The sequence below is a fragment of the Tenrec ecaudatus genome, chromosome 12 (genome assembly GCF_050624435.1).
Source record: "Tenrec ecaudatus isolate mTenEca1 chromosome 12, mTenEca1.hap1, whole genome shotgun sequence".
NCBI lineage: Eukaryota > Metazoa > Chordata > Mammalia > Afrosoricida > Tenrecidae > Tenrec > Tenrec ecaudatus.
Window position 1 is genome coordinate 56,403,469 of NC_134541.1, and position 23,852 is coordinate 56,427,320.

Consider the following 23,852-nt stretch of genomic DNA (forward strand, 5'->3'; position numbering starts at 1 on the left):
GATACGCATGTAGCTAAGAACACCTCTGGGCCATGCTAGAGTAGACTACAGAACAGGTGTCTTCAAACTAGGGCCCGTGGGCCACATGCGGCCCCCCCCCCCGAGGACATTTATCCAGCCCGCCGGGTGTTTTTGCCCCATTTTTTTACTTCAAAATAAGATATGTGCAGTGTGCATAGGAATTTGTTCATAGTTTATTTTAAAACTATAATCCGGCCCTCCAACTTGTCTGAGGGACAGTGAACTGGCCCCTGTTTAAAAAGTTTGAGGGCCCTGCATATAGAAGGATGCCACAGGCAGTAAATTTTCATTGATTGAAGGAAGTTGTTTGCTTAGTGTTGGTACCGAACGTTTTCTCCATCTTTTTGTCAAAATAGTTCACCAAAGTTACCCTTGTTTAGAGAGAACTTCACCTGATGGGTGTTTTGACCTTTGCCTTTCAGTCCTGGGTCACTAAACAACACAGCTCATGTAGTGTGTACTGGATGTTCTTAGAGCACACAGGTGCAACTAGCTGGCTATTAACACAATGTTCCTCAGGAGTAGCGTTTTGTTTGTATATTTATAAGGAATACTGATTCCTGTTTCTTTTGTGAAAATTCATAATATGAGTATCCACAATGGAATTTTTATCCAGGCTTACTTTCATCACTGTTTCAGAAATACTTCCCTGACATAATTGATGTATGTGCCCCAACTTCACACTGATTCCAAATAGCCTCGCTCGGGGGGATGTGGTTGCTTGGTGCCGTCAGGTTGTTGCAGCTCTAAGCCACCTTATAGACCCTACAGCACTGACTTTTCCCCGTAGTTTTCTAGACTGATCTCCAAGCCCTTTCTCCAGGATCCTCTGGTTCAAACCAAAGACCTCAGTGTTCAACCATTGTGCTATGAGGACATCTTGAGGAAAACATTTGGGGAAGGCGCATCTCCTACAAAGCCTTCTGCAGTCCAAAGCCAATTACAGGACATTTCTTAAGGCATTGTCTTTGTCGCTCCTACTCCCCAGGTGGGAGTTGACTTGTGCTCCTAGTGCTTAGAGATTGCATTGGAGCTTGGTAGTAAACTTGAAACATTGATCTCAGCAGTATGAGTGCATCGAACTAGCCCTGTGCTACCTGAGGCTGATCTCTACGCAAAACGCGGTGCTTTGGCAGTTTCTCATCTATGGGGGTGAGAACAACCGGTCATGCACCCTAGAGTTGAACAACTTTGGACCTTTGTCCAATCACATTTGTTTTGGAAGCCATTAGAATTTTGCTGTCTAGTACATGGGTGTTGGAAGCCGCTTCCAGATTTGGGGGTACCAGCTTATGAAAGCAAAGGAGAGCGATGTAGGGAACATTATTTAACCCTTTTTGAAGAAAGCCAACGTTTCACTGGAGAAGCCCAGTGACAGTCGATCATTGTAGAAGCACTTGCTCTGCTGACCCAGACGGAAGCTCACGTAATGAATTCTTATTCATGAAAAAGTTCTCGTCTCCTAAAGCGGTTTTTGTTCACTGTGTGGGCAACAGATTTGTGAAGTTCGAGGGCCAAGTGGTCATTATCAGGTGATCATTATTATTGCACTAGCCTCGAGGATCATTGGCCTCTAAGAAGCAGAAGCAGTTTAGCGTAGGTTGATGGGCTGTTTTTTTCCCCATATGGAGTTTAACTAATTAACACTTCAGTAGGAATCTGGTAGAGGAGAACTTTAGACTGACGCTGTAGTTAAACAGCAGGTTGTTGACTAAGGATGACAAAATAAGCTAACTTTCTGTCTTGCTTTAAGCTCTGAATGTAACTGTTTACTGGGATAGATTGATTTATTCTCTATAATTCTCAGTATAATTGCAGTATCCTTGATGTATTTTTAAACGCTGTCTGCAAGTAGCAAATGGTCTCTTTCTTTTCTCCACAGTTTTGGGGAATTTTGCCTGGTTCACCTGTTACTGAAGAGGAATCCTGTCATGTTCTTCCAGCACTTCATTGAGTGTATTTTCCACTTCAATAACTATGAACATCATGAGAAGTATAATAAATTCCCCCAGTCAGAAAGGTGAGGGCAATCAATTAAAGTCGTCCCTTTCTCTCAGTAAGACTCGAGAGAACCTCGGGCGGTGTTCAGCTGCTGGTGTTCAATGTTTAGACACCGACCCAAACCTAAGTATTTGGGGCACGCCTTGCTTTCCGTGGCAGGGCATGGTAGGACAACTCACTTGTGAGCATACATTCCTAAGGGAGGTGCCTGGGATGAACATTTAGCCTCATCAGTGTGCTTCAGCCTTGAGCGGGTAGCTTTAAGATGCTTCTGTAATGCGGACTGACGGTTCTTTTTACCCGTGCCCACACGATGCGGTAAAACTGTCCTGTTTTGCCATAGAGAGAAGCGGCTTTTTTCACTGAAGGGGAAGACAAACAAAGAGAAACGAATGAAAATCTACAAGTTTCTTCTGGAGCACTTCACAGATGAACAGAGATTCAATATGACTTCTAAAATCTGCCTGAATATTTTGGGTAGGCCTGTGGTGTGGAATATAATGTGCATTTAAAAGTAAAACTATGCTGGTGAGGGGCCCAGCCAGTTTGTAGCCAATGTGAACTTCCCCATGAGGAAGACCCCTGTCTTTGTTCTTCCTCGCCGTCGACTGCCTCCAGCTGGTCTGACTGCAGCCCATGGGAGCAGCCCACTTTTGCATGGTCGTACCCCACTTCCCAGGCAGTGGTTGGGCTTTCCTGGAGGCTGACCTTTGATGCTTCTCCTTATGCTTTCTCTCAGCGTCCTTTGTGGATGGCATCCTTCCCTTGGATATGGAAGCCAACGAGCTACTCTCGGATACCTTTGAAGTCCTCAGCTCAAAGGAGATCAAACTTTTGGCGATGAGGTCTAAGCCAGATAAAGACCTCCTGATAGAAGAAGATGACTTGGCGTTGGCCAATGTAGTTATGCAGGAAGCACAGAAAAAGCTCATCTCACAAGTGAGTGTGGGGTCTTCCCTAAGAGTGTGCTTCGGGTCACTCTGCTTTCCCTGTTTGCCACTCAGGCATACCTGCGGCCCTGACTTCATGCTTAGATGTGGCCTTAAACCTCTCCTAGTTGATGACGATTCTCAACCCATGTTCCCGACAACAACTTCTCTGTAAGCCTGAACCCAGGTCTGCTGTCTGCCTGGATGTACCGCAGGCATCACCAACTTACTGGGTCAAAGCCAAAGTCATCATGTCCATCTCTCATTCTTCTTCCCACCACTGTCCACATCCCAAGGTGGAAATAATAAACAAAATACACAACTTACTGTTCCTTCTCCTATATTCTCTATTGGAGGACACACCCCTGTCCACAGTCTTGTCCAGAAGAGAAACTCATGCTCACCAGACCCCAGCTTATCATGTCAGGTGGAGATTTATTTGGATGGTGGTGTAGACAGTTAAACCTGCTTGGTTCGGGTACATAGCTTTGTCATTATCTTCACCCGGTCCCTGTTTCTGTTTCTTGCCTGGACAATTCTTTTGTATTTCTCACCTGACCGCTGAAGGATTTTAACTCCAAAGACAGACTTTTTTTTTTAAACATCTACTTTGCCTCCAGATTTTGTCCATTTTAGCTCTTAGATCCATCTCTGTTTTGCATGTCCTCTGCTCCTGAAATAACTTAATTGGAGCCTGTGCCATGTCCAGCCATTTCCCTAGCAGCCTTTTGTCTCTAGTCTCGGTCCCAAGCCGTGCATCACATGAAGCCGATACAATCTTGCTTAAATACAAATTTGGTCATTTTATTCTCCTGCTTAAAGTAAGTTGCAGGCAGATTAAATGCAAAGACCATTTTCAGTTACCCAGTAAGGACATGGGATCTCTTGTTGGATAGCTAGAATTGAGGTAGTTTTAATTCCCAGAGGGAAAATGTTGAATGGATGGAGTGAATCTGGAGTGAAGGGTCAAGATTCTGCAGTAGGTTTCTGGTGGGGGGGTTGGAGCTTTTATCAAAGTCTTCAGCATCCTCATTTGGAAACTCTCACTCTCACTGCCATCGGTCAGTGCCTACCTGTCGCAGCCCTATATGACAGGGTGGAGGTGCCCTCTGAGTTTCTGAGACTGTAACTCTTTGCAGGGGTAGAAAGGCCCATCTTTCTCCTGAGGAACTGCTGGTGGTTTCAAACAGTTAATCTTGCAAATTAGTAGACGGCGTATAACCACCACGGCCCCAGAGTCGCATAGATCCTCTACATACTTCACAGCGGCTTTCCCACACGGTCGCGAGAGTGCCTCTGAAGCCTCTAGTGCAGATGCATTGGGTCCTACACGGTGACAGCATCAGGACCCAGAGTCGAAGAAGGGGCGAGTCTGGAGTGCCGTTTTTATTGTTAGCGGCGACTGAGTTGGTTCGGATTCATAGTAATGCTAGAGATAACAGAACACAGCGTGACCTGGTCTTGGGCCATCCTGGCACTGCTGTTTGAGTGCACTGTTTTAGCCACTCGGCAGCCCACTTCATAGTCTTCCTCCTTTCCTGGACTCCGCTCTCTCAAACACGGGAATCCTTCAGATAACGAGACCAGAATCCATGGCTTCAAGTCTTCCCATTGTTGTTGATCAAGAGCATTCTGACTGCTCTTTCCAAGACAGGGACGTTCTTTTTTCTGGCAGATGGTGGTTTTCCCAAATGCTATATAACTCAATTGTATCCATTCTTTGATCTCGTGTATTCTTTATCCAGCTTCCGTATGCGTATGAGGCTATTGAAAATAGAAGGGAGCTCCAAAAGGTTTTGAGAGAATTCTTTTTTTCCCATTCCACTTTTCCAAAAGTTTTTTGAAGCCCCGTGTACCATAGCTTGGGCTAAGTACACCGCAGTGCTCCAAATGCTAGATAGCTCTTCTGCAAGAATTCGGCCAAGAGAAGTCAAAACCAGTTCAGAAGTTTCTATAACTAAAGCTTATACATTTGGTTTTTGTTTCTATAGGTGCAGAAGAGGAATTTTATAGAGAACATTATTCCAATTATCATCTCCCTTAAGACGATGCTGGAGAAAAAGAAGATCGCAGCTTTGAAGGAACTCATGGCTTATCTCCGGGTAAGGGGTGACCGGTTCCTTTGGTGGTGGTGCTTCTGAGAGTTAGCACGGTTACAACAGCCAGGGAAGGGCTGAGCTGAGCAGCTGCTTCTTGCGACTGACCCCAGAGGTCTTGTCTGAGTGTGATGGCCACGCTGGGCCACCTGGATGCATTCCGATCACCATCCCAGCCTTGGGAAGGGAAAGGGAGTTGCAATTGGTGACAGTCCTGCACCCTTTTATTAAGTTCTCTACTTGGGCTACACCTGCATGAGCCTATGTCGTTTACCCTAGCAGGAACCTGGGAAAATTCCTATGAACTGGCCGGATGTCAGGAACGTGGTTGATGCAAGTGTGGTTGATATTCTTGGGATGCTATCATTATGCTAATTATCCTGTTTGTTAATATGGCAGAAATAGGTTGCTGTCAGCAAAATAAACTTTTATTCAAATCTCATGAAAGTGATCATTTTATGTTTAAGCTTATGTCTTTGATTCAAGAAGGCATCAAAGGATGCTCCTGGGTCTCTTGCAGGAGGTGATGCAGGATTACCGGGATGAGATCAAGGAGCTCTTTGCAGTGGACAAGCAGCTGGCGTCAGAGCTGGAGTATGACATGAAAAGGTACAGCGAGCAGCTAGCCCAGGAGCAGGAGCTGGCAATGCAGCCCGATGTGACCAGGACCGCCGAAGGGACCAGCGTAACGCCAGCTGGGCAGGTAAGACGAGACCCAGTCTGAGCTTCAGCTCCTGCTTGCTCCAATTACTTGTTCCGACCTCCGGAAAAATCCAGAGATAATCTGAGATCAGGCTGGCTTCAATCTTTGTAGTGCCTTTTTTTCTTGACCACCATCCTGTTCATTTCCTAGTGAGACAGACAGGCAACTCCAAGGCTGAGCCACATGCATTGCCTACAGCACCGTTACAATAGTGGTTGAGGGGAATGGTGTAAGTGCCCGGAAAGCGAGCAGGCAGTCGGGTTATTTGATGATGGTGATTCTAGATAATTCTTTCTCCCTGGGTGTTTCATTTGTTCGCAGTTTTTCTCTCAGCATGCCCTCGTCTCTCTAACATCGTGTCACTTGAGCTGTTTTTAATAGTTCTTAGCCGACTGCCCCATGGAATCCAGAAAGATCCCTGTCAGGATGATGAGGACGACCTCATGCCTTTGTCTCTTCGTAAATCTCAAAACCGCTACTCTGGCACTCTGCCCCAACTACGGCTTATAAAGAGAAAGCTCCACTTGTCTGGGCCTGGCATGTTCTAAAAATAGATTACTAGAAGCCTCTCTCACAGTATTTGAAGGGTCTGTAAAACAAACAAGTGTTAGAAGGTAAATATTCTTTATCTTCTAACAGGTTGCTCCAAGTTCAGACTTACTGCCAGCTCCTGCTAGCCTAGAAAACGAAGCTGAGGCCCCCGATGGAAGCCTTCCTGCAGCCCCCAGATTAAGCACTGGCAGAGCACCTCCTTTGCCTTCTTCACCTGACCCTCCACCGTTTAAGATGTTAATGTCCAAAGCCAGGTATGGTGACTGCGAACCTCAGGGGCCCTGCTATAATTACACTAGGCTTCTTAGTGTGAGTGCTCCCCATGAGGCTTGAGTGATCCACTGGAAGACTGGTTCATTCTTGCCCTTTCTGTGTTCCTTTTGCTTTGTGCTGGGTCTCCAGTTAGGAAATCCATGCTGTGACATGTTTCTCCCCCACAGACCCATGTCCCTGAGCACGATCGCAATCCTAAACTCGGTCAAGAAAGCTGTGGAGTCGAATAACCGGCATAAGAGCCAGAGCTTTGGAGTGGTACCTTTTACTTTGAATTCCAGAAGTTCGGAAAAGAGTAATGAGCAAGGTATGCCTGTGGGTTGGCACCAGGAGGGTAATAGAACTCTTCGTTGTTCAGTCTCAACGTGAAAGCATACGGATCCACACAGACCACGCAAGCCTCATTCTGTTTCAAATGGTTTCAACCTCCTAATTATTACAACACATAAATAACATAGCAGGGGTTGGAAATTGAGTTCTAGGTCATGCCACCATGCATATTTATAATAAAAGATTTAGAAAATGGCTTGATTGAAAGGTAAAACTCATCCATAACTGCTGGATATTCATTCTTCCTGTCTTGCTTCCCAGACTCATGGGTGTTTTGTGTTATTTATGAAATTGCAATCATAGTGTGAACTGGTTTTTAGCCTGCTTCCCAACACACTGATAGTCATACACAGTGATACTTGCTCGACTATATTTCTAGTGCTTTTTTAGCAGTTTGTCTTGTGAAAGTGCTACAATTCATTCACCACATTATTCTTGAAATGTAGGTGCTTTCAGATTTGTTTGTTATTTTAAATTTTTTATCATTTATATTACTCTATATAAATGTCACATAAGTCATTCATGTACAAACAGTCAGCCATATAAGTAGCCCTTACTAATTCCCAGAAATTGTTGGCCATAAATACTTGAAAAGCTCTTCCATGACACAATCCATGCCTCACCCTGCACCTTGGGAACCCCGATTTTCTAATTCTGCAATTTATTTTTTGCATTTTAGAGACCATTTATTAGAGTCCTGGTGAGGCGGGGCAGTTTTCTCCTGTTTATCCTATTTTGCTATTTCTTCATTGCCTCCTCACAGGGGTAGTGTGTATCTTTGCAAATGCTTTCTCATTTGGTTGCTCAGCTTTTTTAGCCTGCTTTGGTATATTTGGACAGATGAAAGCATTTCCATTTCACCCTAGACTCCACCTGCCTGAACCAAGAGACTCGTGGCTCTATTGACCATGTGAACAAGCGTGCCATCAGCACCCCAGACCGTGAGTAACTAATTTGAATTGGCTCGTCGCAGTCGTAGCTCATTATGTCTTTGCTGGAGTTACGGTTAATTTTTCTGTTGCAAGATATTTCAATGAAATGAAACCTTCAGGTACTCAACTTGCTTATTCAATGGGGCTTCGGAAAGATAATTGGATAATGGGATTTTCCCACCAACTTTTTGAATCCCCTTCATGTGAGATTGAGTATTTTATTATCATATTGATTCATTTAATGGACACTTACTGAATGGTAAGCACTTCCCAGTGCTTGCACGGGTATTGACTCATCTGAATGTCAGCCACCCCACAGGTAAGTACTAGCAGTGTCTTTATGTTACAGACGTTGCCACTGAGTCCCAGGTGCATTTTAGGCGGCTTCCCTTGGCAAGGAAAGCGTAGAGCCTGCCCTTTCCCCACTGCCTACTGCTTCTCTGGGAGGGGCTGTGCTCGGGCTGTTTGACTGCCGGGGGTGATCCGGTGCTAGCACTGGAATGCACCCTGTTAGCGTATGCGTTCTGCTCCCAGGAGACGAGCCTGAAAGTCCGTGGCTCTGGAGGATGGCATGGCACTGCTGCCATTGTCACATCTGTCTGCTCGCTCACCGTTGGGTGTTTCCTGATAGCTTAGTCTGTCATTTCAAGCTGGGCTGAGTCGTTAGAAGTGTAGGATAGTGTTGTTCCCATTAGGTTTTTATGACTTGTTTCAAAACCCTGAAAAGCAAGTATTTTCAGAAAACAGTACAGAGGCCTCGTTGCTCACAATGGTGTGATGTATAGTGCCTGACCTGTGTCTCCCTTGAGCTTCCCCGACTCCCGTGCTCTCTTCGACTGTGGGGCATCCTTCGGTGGGTCTGCACTGAGCCGTGTGCTGCCGCCTTCAGGTCATCCCCGAACATCCCCTCACTCCTGTTCATCCTTCAGAAGTCTTTCGGAGCTGCAGACTAGGTCAAGGACCCCTCCCGTGGCATCTCAGCACCGAGCACAGAGCCTGGCCAGCTTACTCTTCTCTCTGCCCGCAGAGTGCCAGGACAAGGCCTGTGTCCGTGGCATCTGAAATTCTTCTCAGCCATACTTACTGCCGAGCACAGAGCCTGGCCAGCTTACTCTTCTCTCTGCCCGCAGAGTGCCAGGACAAGGCCTGTGTCCATGGCATCTGAAATTCTTCTCAGCCATACTTACTGCTGAGCACAGAGCCTGGCCAGCTTACTCTTCTCTCTGCCCGCAGAGTGCCAGGACAAGGCCTGTGTAAAACAGACGAGGTCCTAAGTGATGGCAGAGCTGAGCTTAAACTGGGGGTTTCTGCTTCAGTGTGTGGGCTTCTCGGGTCTGTGGCCCCAGTCTCCAATTGCGCGTTCCAGTGAGAGACGAGTGTGCAGATGCTCCTCTTTGTGACAGTGTAGCACCAGCATCGAGCCGTTTAATCATGTAGTCAGTATGCAGGTAGAAAGTGCCTCTTGTGTTCCAGACACTTGGCTGTTGGCTGTTTACCCAGTGGTGCTGTGATCTCTTAGAATATTTAACAGTAATAGGTTATTGTCCTCGAAATTGCCGTGTTAAGGAGCATCAATGGATGAACTGAACTCCCACTCCCATGTCTCCGCAGATGACAACCAAATCATAATTGTTATCGTTAAAGGCAGTGGGTAATTTCGAGTTCCTGTCGAGTGAGCAAGTGTGGCCTTAGGTGTGCAGGTGTTTTGTATCTGTTCTGTGCTTCTGGCTTGGCACCAAGAGCTGCTGTCCTGCCTGGTGGCTGGGTGTCACCAGCCACAGGAGCAGGAAAGGTGCGTCCCACTCGTGATGACGCTGCTCCTCTGTTGCCCTGGCTGCAAGTTCCGCTTTAGCAGAAGCACTTGGCATTGATGCTGCTTTACTTTGCACGAGTGGAGCCTCCTCACACCATGACCAGGCTCACGGCCACCACGTCAGTGGAGCACTTGGTGCAGCTCATGTCTCCTGAATGTAAACGCCCTGCCAGTGCGGATGTGGAGGGTGTCCCTTTCGGCTCTCCTATTACTGCTCTTTCCTTGGAGAATTCGGTTGGAATAACTCAGAAGAACCTAATTCTGCCTTCTCTGGTTTATAAATCCTGGTGCTTTTGACAGCGAAGCTCACGAGCGGACGGATGCCGGTCAGGAAGAGGTCTCTGCGCTACAAGACTGCCTCAGCTGTTCTGTGCCCCTTTGCTACTCCGCATGAACATGGTGGTTTCGCTAAATGGAAATACTTTTCAGAGCTAGGATTTTGTCTGGCAGTCTGGTGGGGGAGGGGAATTAGTATGTGCCTCTTATCTTCCTAATTCTGCAGTGAGGGACTCTGAAGCACAGGGTAGGCACCTGGTTGATGATTTCCACTGCCACCCAGTCAGCGCTCTTCAGCAGACAACCCTTCTTTCAGCCAGAGTGGTCAGCGAGTTTGAACTGCCTGCCTTGCAGTTAGGTCGCAGCCACATGCTTAAGCTGACGGCACCACCAGCACTCCCTGGATAAAATGACAGCCTTGGAAACCCAATGGAGTAGGTTTCCGCTCTGTCCTGTCGGGTTGCTATGAATTGGAACAGACTCAGCAGCGATGGGGCTAACGGAAGGGGAATTCAGCCAGCAGCACAAGAATAGACCTCACAGAAATTGTCACAAAACAAGGCCTGTTAATAGCAATGTTGAAGATGCAAGGGAGTTTCACAATGTTTCAGGGAAAAAATTCCTTATTCTTTAATTCCATTTTTCACTCATTTTTGAAACCCCTTCATGAAACTGCCACAGCTTTTCAGTACAATTTGAGTGGCTACTGGTACATAGCACTGCAGCACACTGTACGCTGATGAGTTTTAAAAATGAACGTAGCGGAGGAAAGTAGAAGGAAATAGAGGAAAGAACTAGGAGGCTAAAGACATTTATAGAGATGTAAACATAAGCAGGTACATATGTAAATATATTAATATAATAGGGATCTCGGTCCATGTTCATATATTTCTAGGTTAAGTATTAAGGTAGCAGACAGACTAAACCCTCCCTCAACATAAGAACCTGTCATTCTGTGATGCTCACCTTCTCCACACGCTCACTGAAGACAAATTGGGTGATAAACAAATGTGAAGAAAGCTGATGGTGCCTGGCTATCAAGATACAGCATCTGCAGTCTTAAAGGCTTGAAGATAAACTAGTGGCCATCTAGCAGGGAAGTAACAAGGCCCACCAACCCGTGTGATCACAAGGGGTCGACAGGATCGGGTATCAGGCATCAGAAGACCCAAAACAACCAACCATTTTGATACGAACGGGGGGATTAGAATGGAGACCCAAAGCCCATCCGTAGACAATTGGTCATCCCTTCACAGAAGGGTCACAAGCAAGGGACGAGCCAGCCACCATGCACTGCAGCACCGATGAGACAGCACAGCATTCCTCTAGCTCCTTAATCCTCCCCCATCCCGACCCCCATCGGGGGAGGAAGGGGGAACCAACTGCAATGATTGTACAACCCCCATCTCAGGGTGATGAACAACAGAAATGTGGGTGAAGGGAGATAGCAGAAGGCATAAATATGAAAATAAAAATAATTTATAAATTATCAAGGGTTCATGAGGGTGGGAGGGTGGGGAAGGGAGGGGCAGAAAGAGGAGCTGATAGGCCTCCGGCAGAAAGGAAATGTTTTGAAAATGATGTTGGCAACATATGTACAAATGTGCTTGACCCAGTTGATGTGTGGATTGTGATAAGAGCTGTGAGAGCCCCTGATAAAATGATTTATTTACAAAATAAAATAAATATGGCTGTAGCAATGATAAAGTTCATTTTATAAAAGGTCTTACAAAAAGGATGAATTCATCAACGTGGGTCTTGGGCTTTCACTGCTCCAGGCTGCTACAGAGCCATGGGGGCAGGGTGTTTGCAGTTAATAAAAATGATTTTATTGAAGAAATAGAAATTACAATTAGACTATAACTTAATAAATTCCATGACGGAAGCATATACAAAATGGCATAGGCCCAGGAGTGACCAACCACTAACCCACTAAGGAAGCCTTTATTTTGCATTTGCATCTCAAAGAAGGAATACTGTGGTGTCAGGTCTGGAGATGGGGGTGGGAATTCTGAGCAGAAAGAACTTGGCTTAGAGACCCAGATGTTGCAGCTCAGGACATGTTGAGTGTGGCTAGACCATCTGTACGCCCCATGGGGGCTGTAAAAGCAGGTCTGGCCCAGCTTTAATCAGACTAAAGGTGGATGTTAGGCTCACCTCTACACACGGAGGTGGGTGCTCAGGTAGGGCTATAACCTAATGCGATGTTTACTTAAGCACCATGTTGTTAAGGTCTGTAGTTAGTTCCAGCTCATCACAGCCCTGTGTACAACATCCTCACACTTGATCTGTGTGAACCCCGCCCCCCTTTGCAGCCATGGTGTAGATCCATCTCACAGCAAGTCTTTTTGATGATCTTCTATTTACCAAGAACGATGCCCTCTTCCAGGGACTGGTTCCCCCCGATAATATTTCTAAGGTAGCTGAGACAAGGTCTCGCCATCGCCAGGTGTAGGGAGCATCCTCACTTTTAAGAGACAATAGATATTTAAGTATAGTAGTTGCCAACATTTCTTCAGCATTTCACTTGTACGAGGTAATGTGATGGGAGAGCCCTGGTGGTGTAGTGGTTAGAAATTGGGCTGCGATGCTCATGGTCAGCAGTGCGAATCCACCAGCATCCCTGTGGGAGAAACTCCCATGAACTGTTAGTCTCAGAAACCCGCAGGAGCTTGTTATGAGCCAACATTGACTTGAGGGCAGTGAGAGGTATGTGGTACGCTGTTACATGAATAATCTCCTTTAATCCTAGCAAGTGTCCTCTGAAGTAGGTACATTTTTATGCTTATTTTACAGATGAAGAAATGAGCTTTCTTAAAGTGGTTCAGGAAACTAGTAGGAGGTAGAGCCAGAATTCAAACTGAAGAGTCTGTTTCAGCCTCTCCTGCCTCCAGAGGGGGAAATTCTCAGTGGGAAACCCACCACTGCCCTGAGGGTGAGGTAAACGGAGACGGGTACCGTGAGGCAGGAGGCAGGCAGAGGGTGAAGAGAAAGTGGCAGAAATGACATACTTGATGTGGAGACTAGACCATTCATCGAGTGCTGTCGTGTCTAAGATAGAGAACAAGAGTTGAGGAGTGGAGGTCACGAAGGGAGTCCAGGGGGGATATAAACTTAGGACTCAGGAACAATCAAAGCTAGAGCAGAGGGTCATTCATCAGGCAGTGACTGACTGTAATTAGTAAAATACTTAAGGCCAGCAAAGGGGAATGGCCAGTGAAATGGGAAACTGGAGACTGATACCGGGAAGCGGGAAGGGGGTCTCTGGGGTCTTGTGCTGTTCATATCCAGTGCTCCTTAGACGGATGGTGGAGAGCGGTTGAATGGAAACAGCGGAAAAGCTGGCCTGACCTGGCTTATGCTGCTCTTTGTAACCGGTTTTCACCACGGTGGGGTCTCCCTTTCACCCAGGGACCATCAGCGAGATCTCCTTTGGAGCCGGGGTCAGTTACATCAGCATCCCAAGGACTCCTCTTTCACACAAAGGCAAGTGGTGGGGGTGCCCTTCCTGTCTGGACACTGGCCACATTGGGAGTGCTGGGGGATGAACTTGTCTTCTCCTCCCTTTCAGAGAAAAGTGAAGCCCAGAGTCAAGCGACCGACATACTGTGTTTATCTTTGCCTGATGAACCGTAAGTTTTCCACGAGTTCTTTTAAGGTGGATGGTTTGTTGTGATTTTTCTTGTAGTTCCAAAATGATTTCTTCTCCTTCCCTTCCCCCAACCCAGGCCCCCACAGCCTCAGCCATGGAATGTGACGTCTCCAGCCAGAAATAAAGACAATCCAGCCCCCAGTAGGAGATCCCTCCGAATGGCCCCCCTGAAAACAGCCAACTGAAGGGTGCTTCCCAGGAAGGCGTGGCCGGAAGGACTTGCTTGATGCATGTGGGAAGTCGGCTGCCTCTCCCCTTGACTCCATCCCAGTGGCGTTTCCATCTCGGAATTCCAAAGCTCTTCTTTCGATTCCAGCACTGCGATGTACCACAGTTTTAACCTTTTTTTATTTCCTGTTATGAACCATGTGGTTAAGAGATTGTAGAATAAAATAAGTGTCAGACTTAGACTTCCTGATGGCTAACCTTTAGCTATTTAACATTATAACTTTATTCCATTTGAAAGTGTCGAGTGAATTCTGATAAGCTATATCCCATTAATAAAAATCAAGCAATAAAAACAGCCTTCCCGGACTCAGTAGTGTTTTTCTGTTGGTAGAACAGGGCTTTTATTTGTAGTCATTTTAATTTCACATAGTGTTTGAGAAGAAAAAGGTGATTCAGCTTGTCTTTAAAGTTTGGTTCATCAGGCCACTTCTTGCCTTTGTTCCCACAAAAAAAGCTGTTTTTTTTCTCCCAACAACAGACATAAATACAACTCACACTTAAAAAACAGCGTCATGTCTCATCCAGACTTGTCTGCACTACTGCTGTCTATGTCGCATTCTGCTGACGCAATGATGGGATATGTAAACTTAAATCACTTTGTGTTATAGTTTCATGTCAACTTGAAGATATATAAAAATATAGCCTGGCAATCCGGTCACAGCCTGATGGTGACTCCTTGTGGGCGTGGCCTTCGCGTGAGTGGGCGTGGCCTTCTCTTGGGAATCCCCCCTTCACTTCCTCACTGGCAGACCCTGGAGATGTGCCCAACTGCTATGGGATCCACATGACTTTGCACTTACTGGCCTGTGATATTCCGGTGTCGATGCATGTGGCTTCATGAGTCTTAGGTGGGTCTTATGGACTAGTATTGGACTTAAGGACTTGAGTTGGACTGTGCTGGAATGTTTTCTCGATATATAATTATTTCTTGATATACAACTCTTTCTTATATGTACATGAGTATCATTGGATTTGTTTCTGTAGTCAAGCCAACCACACAACATATATTTATGTTCTGTTGAAGAACAACCAGAAATTGCTTCCTTTTTAATACCAGCATCACAGAAGTAGTACATTGTTATTGTTAAAAGCATATACTTAAATATGAACTGATGGTTGGATTTGAGGGATGGAATGTCAGTGTGTTCTACCTCCGCTCTCAGATGCATGGACACCCTGGGCTTATTACTGAGAGCATGTGACAAAGCTGCTCTTCTAGAAGTAGACTGCCACAAAGCTCCATCACTGGTCTCTAAACCTCGGACTCGAACATGGTAAAGATATTTGCCTACCAACATTCTAAGAAGGGGTAAATCCAACATTAAGAACACATGAAAAAGAAAGAATGAGGCTAAGTTGATTTTTTTAAGCTTTTATAAATGGGTTTAACAAAAACCAAGTTATAGGTGTGTTACTACAAGTTTGTAACATCTATGTACAGCAACAGCCAGACCGAAGGCCACAATAAATAGCCTGGTACAGGCCTCTGAATCATTAGTCACATTCTTCAAGACACAGGTTACCTTTTCTGTCTACATTTTTACAGTAATAGGCAACTGTTTCTAAGACTCCATACTTTCCGTCTGTCTACTTTTTCAGACCCAGCTCCATTTGGCACAAGGGTAGAAAAGGCTTTAGGGCATTAGAAGGGAGGCAATGAGGTGACCCTGTCACCATGACAACCAAGAGTAAGATTCCCCACCAAGGAAAAGGGGGTGCATCCCTTTCTACCAAGAGGAAGTCAAGATGAGAGGACTGTCAACACTGCATTCAAATGCAAAAGGTAGGTACCCTTAAAGCAGCCACTAAAGAGCTGCTCCTGCTTCGGCCAGACATCCCCTGGCAAGATATTTCAGGTAACTTAGAAAAGCCAAAGTGAGCCTTAAGTATTCAATTTTTAAAAACAGTCAAAGCATTACAAGTCAAGACATAGTAAGTTTAGTCACAAGATGAGTCTGTACTTGTACATAAAAACCACCCTTTACGTACACAGCGGAATGGGGTGTTCCTTGCTCCAAACCTTATCACACCGTCAGCCTAACAGGGCAATGTGTTTGACTCTCAGAACATCTACTCTTTAAGCACAGAGATTGATTCAGAATGATGTTGCTAATCACCACCATAAAGAGCAGTGTCCGAGGCAGGTAAAAAAAAAATTAAATCCGATTTAGAAAACTGCTTTTGATTCAGGCATTTTACTTTTTTCACCATCAGGCTTTTTGTACCCTGGGCCACACGATCATCTTCACAAAGCCAGACTGGCTGCCACCACCTAATGGTTTGCTGCGTAAGGAGAGCGCATGTGGTGTTGGACTGCTTCCCGGCAGAGAAGACCCGGAAATTCATGTCCTTTTCAAATTAAAAGAAAATTCCAGCATCGCAGTTGACAGATTTGAATTCGAATTTACCTGTGGCCTGTTCAGTGTTACAACACTCCCGCACTAATTAAAGTGAATTTAAAAAACAACAGTAGTTCCTTTCATTTGTGAGCCAATCACAACCCAAAGGTTGGCATCTGGGAACCCAAAGGCTGGGCCGCCCACCAGGAAACAACCCAGCTTTTCCCCAGGTACCCACCTTAGAACTGTCCTGGAAGGAACAAAGTGGTACATGTTACAGGAAACCAGAATTAAAGCTGACCAGGAGACAGCCGCAGTCACAGCTCTTGAGAGAAGGGGCCACACTGGTTAGCACTTGGAGGTAAGTCGCCATTGCCACTGCAGAGGGGTGGTGTGGCTCAATTTCAGGAGTTGCCTAAAGCGGTTTGGACACTAAGCTGCTGGGTGGTCTTTGGGCATAGGTCACTTTAGTCATCTAAAGAGGCAGTTCAAAGCTAACCTGAGAGCTCTCTCATTTCTTTTGAAGAGATGGTGCAGATTTCACCATTGCTCTGCTGGAACTTAAGGTTTCCTGAGCAGCGATAGTCGGAGAAATACATGCCCCAAGTCCTCTTGTGAAAAATGATAAAACAGGTGGGGAAATAATGTCCCAGTAAGCCTCCTTTAGAGGCTTGCTTCGGTAAAATATTCTAATTCTGAGATATTTTCCAATATAACTAGTAGTTTGGAACTCCTGCCCACTGTTAGACATTTTTTTGTAAAAAAATAGGTTATTTAACATTGTATGACAACATATTTACAGTTAAATAGAAATTTTCTTTTCAATAATCAAAATACATCTTTAGCAAAAATTTAGAATGTAAAATTTTATAAAACAAGATGCATAAAAAAGCAAAACAATTTCGGTACCATTTCAAATTTAGCTTAAGGTGAAGGTTTTCCTTACTTACTGAGCCCTTCATGGGTAAGCAGGGTGCCTACGGGTAAGAAGACCCCTTTTCCAGCAAGCAATCTACCTTTTGATTTTGGTCGTTTTTACAAAATGCTGGTCAAAAAAATATTTTCCAAGATAGATACAACACGCTGATGACAGCATATTTTAACAAATCGTGTGGTGCTTTTTTAAAACCAGTCAGCTCTATAAACCTTCTCTGGGTTGTGTTTCCTGCTGGCTCTCCCGGTTCCCAGTGCTGGTGCCTCCCCCCATCCTGTGCTCATACTAGGTGATGACCGAGTGGCAAACAGGCCCACAGATCCTCAGCGCCCCCAACAGGAAATGGATGTATGTGAGCAAGTCAAGTTCAAGTCACCCTGAAATGTGGGCATCAGACCAGAAGCAGACTGGAAATCAAAATCTGCGAATGATTTTGGTTCTTTTCCTTGTGATTATTAAGCCCATCTTGAGGAAAATCCTTTTATTCATGTGGCTTGTTAAGAAAAAAAAAAAAAGGAGAAGCGATCAACTTTGGCCAAGAAAGAAGAAGCTTTTGCACGAGTGTCTAGCTCTTTCCAAGTGCACTTTGCTCATACAGTTGCTTTTAACCGGAGTTTCCATGTCGAGGTATTTGCACGTGCTCTCTTCACCAAAATGTCAGATTTTAGATCACAAATGATGACTTGTGTCGGAAATCACCCTGCAAAACAACACAAAGTTACAATGAGGCCACCCTCTGCCACCTGAGGGGCCACAGGGATCAATTCTTGACAGTGGCTTTCCCATTTCCCTGTAGAGACCTAGAACCAAACTGGAATCAAGGGAAACGTCATCCTTCAGGCCTAGCACCCAGCGCTGACAAACTAGAAGCATCGTTTAGAGTGGACGGCTATCACGAAGTGCTAGCCCCGCAGAGTCTGCAATATTAATTAGAAAATCTTCCTAGGGATCCAGCTGGGTTTCCCAGGAGAAATGGCAGGTACGCCAACATTGCTAGAGCTTTCAACCCTGTCTTCGTGCGTGGCGCTGGCTCCTTACCTCATCGTTGGTCCTGATGTAGTTAACCCCATCGGGCTTCCCTGGGTTCTTATAGCTGTGAAATACAAGAAGAGGGAAGCTCAGTGACTGCTGGCTGTCACACTGACGTCCACGTGAACTCTCGATTTTGCCTTAGAGGGTAGGGCTACCTTTCTCCATCCTGCTTGTTGTTGATGAAGTAACCGCGTCTGTATGCGCAGCAGATCCCCACTGTTATCAGGGCCAGGACTGCAAAGACAACGAGGACCCCTCCAATAATTCCACCAATGTTCAGGTCATCTGATGAGAAGGAGAGTGGGGTGTGTCCCCGTTAGAAGAGCGGGGGGACACTTCCGCATAGTGGGGCTAAAAATCTGTGTTGCAGTTTTCGGAAAAGTGACTATAATTGGCTTGATTTCTGGATACCTTAGGTTTCAATAATCCTGTCACCAAAGAAAGAAGCGTTCACTAACACTCACTTAAAAGTTAGATGATTCGCCATGTTTCCAATACCAGGAAACTTTAGAAAGTCGGTTTTGAGGAAACACACCGATTAATTCATTTATCTAGGCTGTTAGGCGTTTTTTGAACTTTTTCATCATGCCTGCCAACGTACACAAGTGAAGCCAGTCCACTCCTGGCGGTGCAGGCCACGGCAGGCAGCTATCTACACGGATGGTCTCTCACTGAAAGTGTCCTATTCCCTTCCCACTCGTGGGATGACATTTTTTCAAAAAGTAACTCAGGAAGCAACCTAAATGCTCATTCTTGGCTGACTGGGTGAACACTATGTGGTAAACACATACAATGGACTATTACTTGATGACAAAAACGAAACAACGTGAGTGAACCTGGAATATATTCAATGAGCTAAGTAAGTCCACTACAAAGAGAATTATTGTATTCACTTATATGAAGTGACATGAACAGGTAGAGATATAAAAATGAATGTTCATTACTAGTTACCAGAGGTGGGGGTGAAAGGGAAAAGGCAGGAAAACTCCCTAGGGAGGAGTGACTTTTTGTTGATGGTAATGGGAAAAGTGGCACCAAGACATGGGTAAAGTGTGCACAGCATTAAGTGACGGACCCATCGAGTCAGAATCGACCTGCTGGCGGCCGCTGAGGTGAGGGAAAAGGGATGGATGAGCGAATGTAACAATGAAAATAACGGAGGAAAGGGTGGGGGATATAAACCCAGTCACCTCATGGGATCAGTTCTCTGGGTTGGGGCTTAAGCTCTGAGCTCAGAGGACAAGCTGGCCAATGCGCACAATATAGCTCTTAAAGTTTACGTTCTACTTCCCAGTGTGGAGACTAATGTTGGGGTACAGCCCTCTAAGATACACTCTCGGTATTTATTCATCTGGAGCAAAAGAAAAGAGAGAGCAACGACTTAGCACTAATGATGGCGACCAGCCACCGCCTCTTCCTCCTAGAGACAAGAACTAGATGGTGCCCAGCGCCCACTACTGAGCCCTCCGACCAAGGGCGCAAGAAACGAATCCTCAAACAAGGGAAGGGGCAGCTTCAAGTTCGTGAAGCACCTACACTTAGGAGATACCTTGGACCTGGAGAAGTGCTCAAGACTGCCACCCTGAGGGAGTCTAAATCTTGAATTCAAACTATCTCCTGAAATCACTGTTAAAGGAACAGTTGAGCCCAAAGGGTAAAGATTGGCATCACTGAGTACTGTGTTTAAAAAAGAGTCAAGAATGCTTTTGGTTTCCGTTGTTGTACAAACCCTTTTCCTTTTAGCAAAAAAAAAAAAAAAAAGCCAAGAACTATTTTAAAGCACAGCTGAGAAGGCTGGGGTGGGGGTGGGGGCTGGGAATTCAAGTAAATGGAAATGAATGAACTAAAATAGAAATACTGAGAATATTGATACCGTGTGAAGGATGTAACTTGTATAACCAATCACATCGTGGGTTTTGCTATGAATATTTTTGCGACAATTAATTTTAAAAGCTCTTGGGAATAAATTTTAAAAATAAAATTAACTCACAGACTTCCATCTCCTGTTCCGCACACCTGGCTGAGCCGGCATCATTGGAAGCAATGCAGTAATACTGCCCAGAATCTCCTTTGTGAACAGCATGGAAAACCTGTTTCAGAAAGTAACCAGTAAATCATTAGGCCGGCCAGCCAGGCAGAACACTGAGAGAATCAGGTAGGAGAGGCTGACATTCAACCTGAACCCACTAACTCCAGAACTTGGTAAATAATGTCTGCTCATTTGTGTTTCCCTTTGGCTTTCCAGTCATCGCTGGGGTCTTCCCAAGGGGCTTTCCTGAGGACAAAGACATCCTCTGCAGCTATGAGGCACTGGGAGCCCAGCAACCTCCAGGCTGCTAAAAAGGCTGGTAGTTCGAGTCCATCTAGAGGTCCCCTCAGAAGAACTTTCCTCTAGTTCATGCATGCTTCTTCTCCCAGCCCACCCCCACCATCCTGACCTCAATTCTACCTTACAAATCCGGCTAGACCAGCGCATATACACGGGCACAGATAAGAGCTGGAAACAGGGAATACAGGACAGATAACCTCTCAAGACCAATAATGAGAATAACGATACCAGAAGGGGAAGGTTGGGGAGAAAGGGGAAACCGATCATAATGATCTACCTATACCTCTGTCCCAGGGGGACAGACAACAGAAATGTGGATGAAGGGAGACAGTGGGCAGTGTAACACATGAAAATGAAATGATGAATGATCGAGGGGTCATGAGGGAGGGGAACGGGGAAACAATGAGGAGCTGATACCAAGGGCTCAAGTAGAAAGAAAATGTTTCGAAAATGATGATGGCGACATATGTACAAATGTGCTTGACACAATGGATGGATGGATGGGTTGTGATAAGAGCTGTAAGAGTGCCCAATAAAATGATTTAAAAATTAAAAAGTTTTACAAAAGAAGAAAGTCCTGAAGACCTACTTTTAAAAACTCAGCCACTGAACACCTGACAGCACCGCCGTACTCTGGCACTAAGAACCACCAGGCGTGGGAAGCGCTTCGGCAGCACGGCGCTCAGCAACGCCTAGGAGGAGCGGCTGGTCTCTCCCTTCACCCAGGTGAAGGGACCCCGACGATGGTGGCACCCACGACTTTGGCAGCAGGAAGGGTGAAGTATCCTACTGGGATATGATTCCTTCCTATATAGAATTAGATATGCCACGGACCAAGGGCATATCCCCCACCCCCCAATGATGTGTACAAAAAGCTTTATGTGAAATTGCTGATGAGATCTATATGCCCGTACATAGTACATGATTTCCCTTGTTTCTTCTGCACTCCATCTACCCACTTCCCACCACTATGGGACTGTTATGAAGCAAATTCCAAACGTAATTCGGTATGTATAAGAGATGAGATTTTTATTATTTTTAGAACCACAATAGCATCATTATGCCTAAAACAATGAAGTCTTTAGTATCAAACATCCAGTCAGTCATCAATTTCCTTGTCACATGATTTTTACAGTGTGTCATTCCAATCAGGATCCTTACAATATCCAGCCGTGGCTTGTGTCGAATTCCTCTTTTCAGCCTCCCTTGATCTACAGGTTTTTCTTCCCTCATTTAACCCTTAGAACTTAATTGTTTATAAAAAAAAAGAGGGGTGTGTGTGTCCTATATTATTTCTGATGTTCTAGATTTTCAGCACTTGGAAAGAGGCGGCAATGTCCATCCCATAACCACCATCCACTGCCCCGGCAGGGACAGAGCTGCATGCTCACTGCTTACCAGAGTGCCCGTTTCATAGTTTAAGAGGAAAGAGGAATTTCGGAATCTGGGGTTGGCTCTGGAGTCTGTGGGCAGAGGCATGTTGTTGCGATACCAGCTGTAGTGAGGCCGGGGGGAGCCCTCGCTCTCCTGGCAGTGCAGCGTGGTCGACTTGCCCACCGGCACTGCTTTCGGGACTCTGCAGATGGGGGTTACTGGCTTCACTGTAGGAAAAATAAGGGTGGGTGCTTAGCATGTCAGCAGTGTGGCTCTGATCGTTTCCACCTCCACAATCAGCGTCCAAAGCAGAAGAGCCAGCCCAGGCTCCTCCTTGAGCACATCTGTGCAATGCAACCCGTCATCAGTTCAGCTTGTCCTCATCATTCATCCCCATTCCCCCCCCCCCACCCAACACATTGCTCACTCTTTCCATCTTCGTGACTTGAGTGTGGAGAACATTCAAATTATGCTAACTCACTGCTCCCCACTGTCAGCAAGTCAATTGTGACTCATAATCACTCTAGAGATTGTGAGGCTGGAAATCCTTATGCAAAAAGTCTCGTCTTCCTCCTGTGGAGTGGCTGGCGGTTTTGAACTGTTCACCTGGAGGTTAGTAGTTCGATGCTTGTCTCAGGGGACCACCAGGGCTCCAAACATATGTTAAAGTACCTCCTATACCTAGAGGAAGCAGCCCTGGTGGTACAGCAATAGTAAGCCCTGGGCTGCGAGGAGACAGGCCAGCAGTTTGAAGTCACTTAGCCACTCTGGGAGAAAAATGAGGCAGCCTCCTTCCCTAAAGATTCAATCTTTCACTGTTACCAAGTCAATTCTGACTCACAACCATCCTCCAGGGCAGAGTAGGGCTGTCCTTTGGAGCAATTCTACTTTGTCCTATGGGGTCACTGTGCGTTCACACTGACTTGAGGGCACTAGGCATGGGGGATACCTGCAGGAGGACCAGCCTATGGAGCAGCTCTGCTCCGGGAGTAGAGGGGGGGGGGGGCTGCCCCTGGAGCAGCTCTGCTTTGTCTTGTGTGTCACTGTGGGTTGGAATTAACTCAATGGCAATAGGGCTGGAGTCTACCTGGTAGAGACGTGGTCAGAGCCCAACTTCCCTTCTCTCCTTCTACCTCAAATCAAAGTCTCAGCGCTTCCAAGTGTCTTCCCCTCCCCAAGTCAAGTGATATCCCACTGGACTGCAGTTCCAGAAGGACAGAAATTCACAGAAGAGTTGATTGTTTTTAGCCTATGGCTAGACCTAAATGGGGAAAAGGGTTTTAAGTTCACATGAGTCTTCCCACCTTGCACCGTTAACTCAATGACAATCTCATCAATTTCCTTGGGGTCATTTCGAGCAACGACCTCACAGCGGTAAAGGGCCATGTCTCTCCGTGTCGTGTTCCAAATCCTCAGGGACGTTTTCCCCAACAATTCTGCACGACCTGCCAAGTCTCCTACAGAGGAAAAGACAGGGGCCACAAAAGACTTTGTAAAGATAATCTTTGCTGCTGGAAGAGGGTGGTTTCTGGGACCAGCTTTTGATGTCATTGAAAGAAGAGTGTACACTGGTTTCTCTTTCTACGTCTACACAACAGAGGTGAATTCCCTCAGGCCAGGAACCATGTCTTATTCCCATTTGTAATGTGAATGCCAAATGTCATGCACCTGGTCTGCGAGAGACACTCATGATAAACCGTGTCTCTTTTATTAAGCCCAGGAAATTAATTTCCTCTTCATTGTTCCATGGGAAATAGTCCATTGAAAAAGAAAAAGAAACCAAAGCAAATGATATAGAAAAAAAATTCAATAAATGGTGCAGGTTATTCACAGGCAAAAGAATGAGAATGGACCCCAATCACACACCACCTACACCAAAGACTGATTATAAGAGCTAAAACTACAAACTCTTAAGACACAGAGGAGTGCATCTTCTTGATGCTGGCTTAAGAAGAGATTTTTAAATATGACACCAACAGCACAAGCAACAAAAGAAAAAAATCTAGGATTCATCAAAATTTAGAACTTGTGTGCTTTA

The 23,852-nt window shown here is 45.7% G+C and overlaps 2 protein-coding genes across 5 annotated transcripts in view; one reads left to right on the forward strand and one right to left on the reverse strand.

The window, feature by feature from the left end:
• NCAPD3 (non-SMC condensin II complex subunit D3) overlaps window positions 1-14,112 on the forward strand; it is a 93,038-nt gene extending 78,926 nt beyond the window's left edge. For both annotated transcript variants that reach the window (XM_075564063.1, XM_075564062.1), the window contains exons 25-35: window positions 1,904-2,041; window positions 2,366-2,499; window positions 2,762-2,961; window positions 4,943-5,053; window positions 5,568-5,750; window positions 6,390-6,556; window positions 6,743-6,882; window positions 7,772-7,846; window positions 13,338-13,412; window positions 13,498-13,558; window positions 13,655-14,112. In XM_075564063.1, coding sequence (XP_075420178.1) covers window positions 1,904-2,041; window positions 2,366-2,499; window positions 2,762-2,961; window positions 4,943-5,053; window positions 5,568-5,750; window positions 6,390-6,556; window positions 6,743-6,882; window positions 7,772-7,846; window positions 13,338-13,412; window positions 13,498-13,558; window positions 13,655-13,763 — 1,393 coding nt within the window. In that variant the 3' untranslated portion in view covers window positions 13,764-14,112. The remainder of the gene's footprint in view (window positions 1-1,903; window positions 2,042-2,365; window positions 2,500-2,761; window positions 2,962-4,942; window positions 5,054-5,567; window positions 5,751-6,389; window positions 6,557-6,742; window positions 6,883-7,771; window positions 7,847-13,337; window positions 13,413-13,497; window positions 13,559-13,654) is intronic.
• Window positions 14,113-15,162: 1,050 nt separating this feature from the next.
• Window positions 15,163-23,852, reverse strand: part of JAM3 (junctional adhesion molecule 3) — a 77,578-nt gene continuing 68,888 nt past the window's right edge. Inside the window, exons 4-9 of one of the 3 annotated variants that reach the window (XM_075564067.1) lie at window positions 23,119-23,271; window positions 21,839-22,041; window positions 20,102-20,201; window positions 18,267-18,345; window positions 18,118-18,172; window positions 15,163-17,779 (exon numbers count right to left, since the gene is read on the reverse strand). In XM_075564067.1, the coding sequence (XP_075420182.1) occupies window positions 17,744-17,779; window positions 18,118-18,172; window positions 18,267-18,345; window positions 20,102-20,201; window positions 21,839-22,041; window positions 23,119-23,271 (626 nt within the window). In that variant the 3' untranslated portion in view covers window positions 15,163-17,743. Of the gene's footprint in view, window positions 17,780-18,117; window positions 18,173-18,266; window positions 18,397-20,101; window positions 20,202-21,838; window positions 22,042-23,118; window positions 23,272-23,852 lie in introns of all 3 variants that reach the window. The other 2 variants (XM_075564066.1, XM_075564068.1) reach the window with 2 other exon arrangements.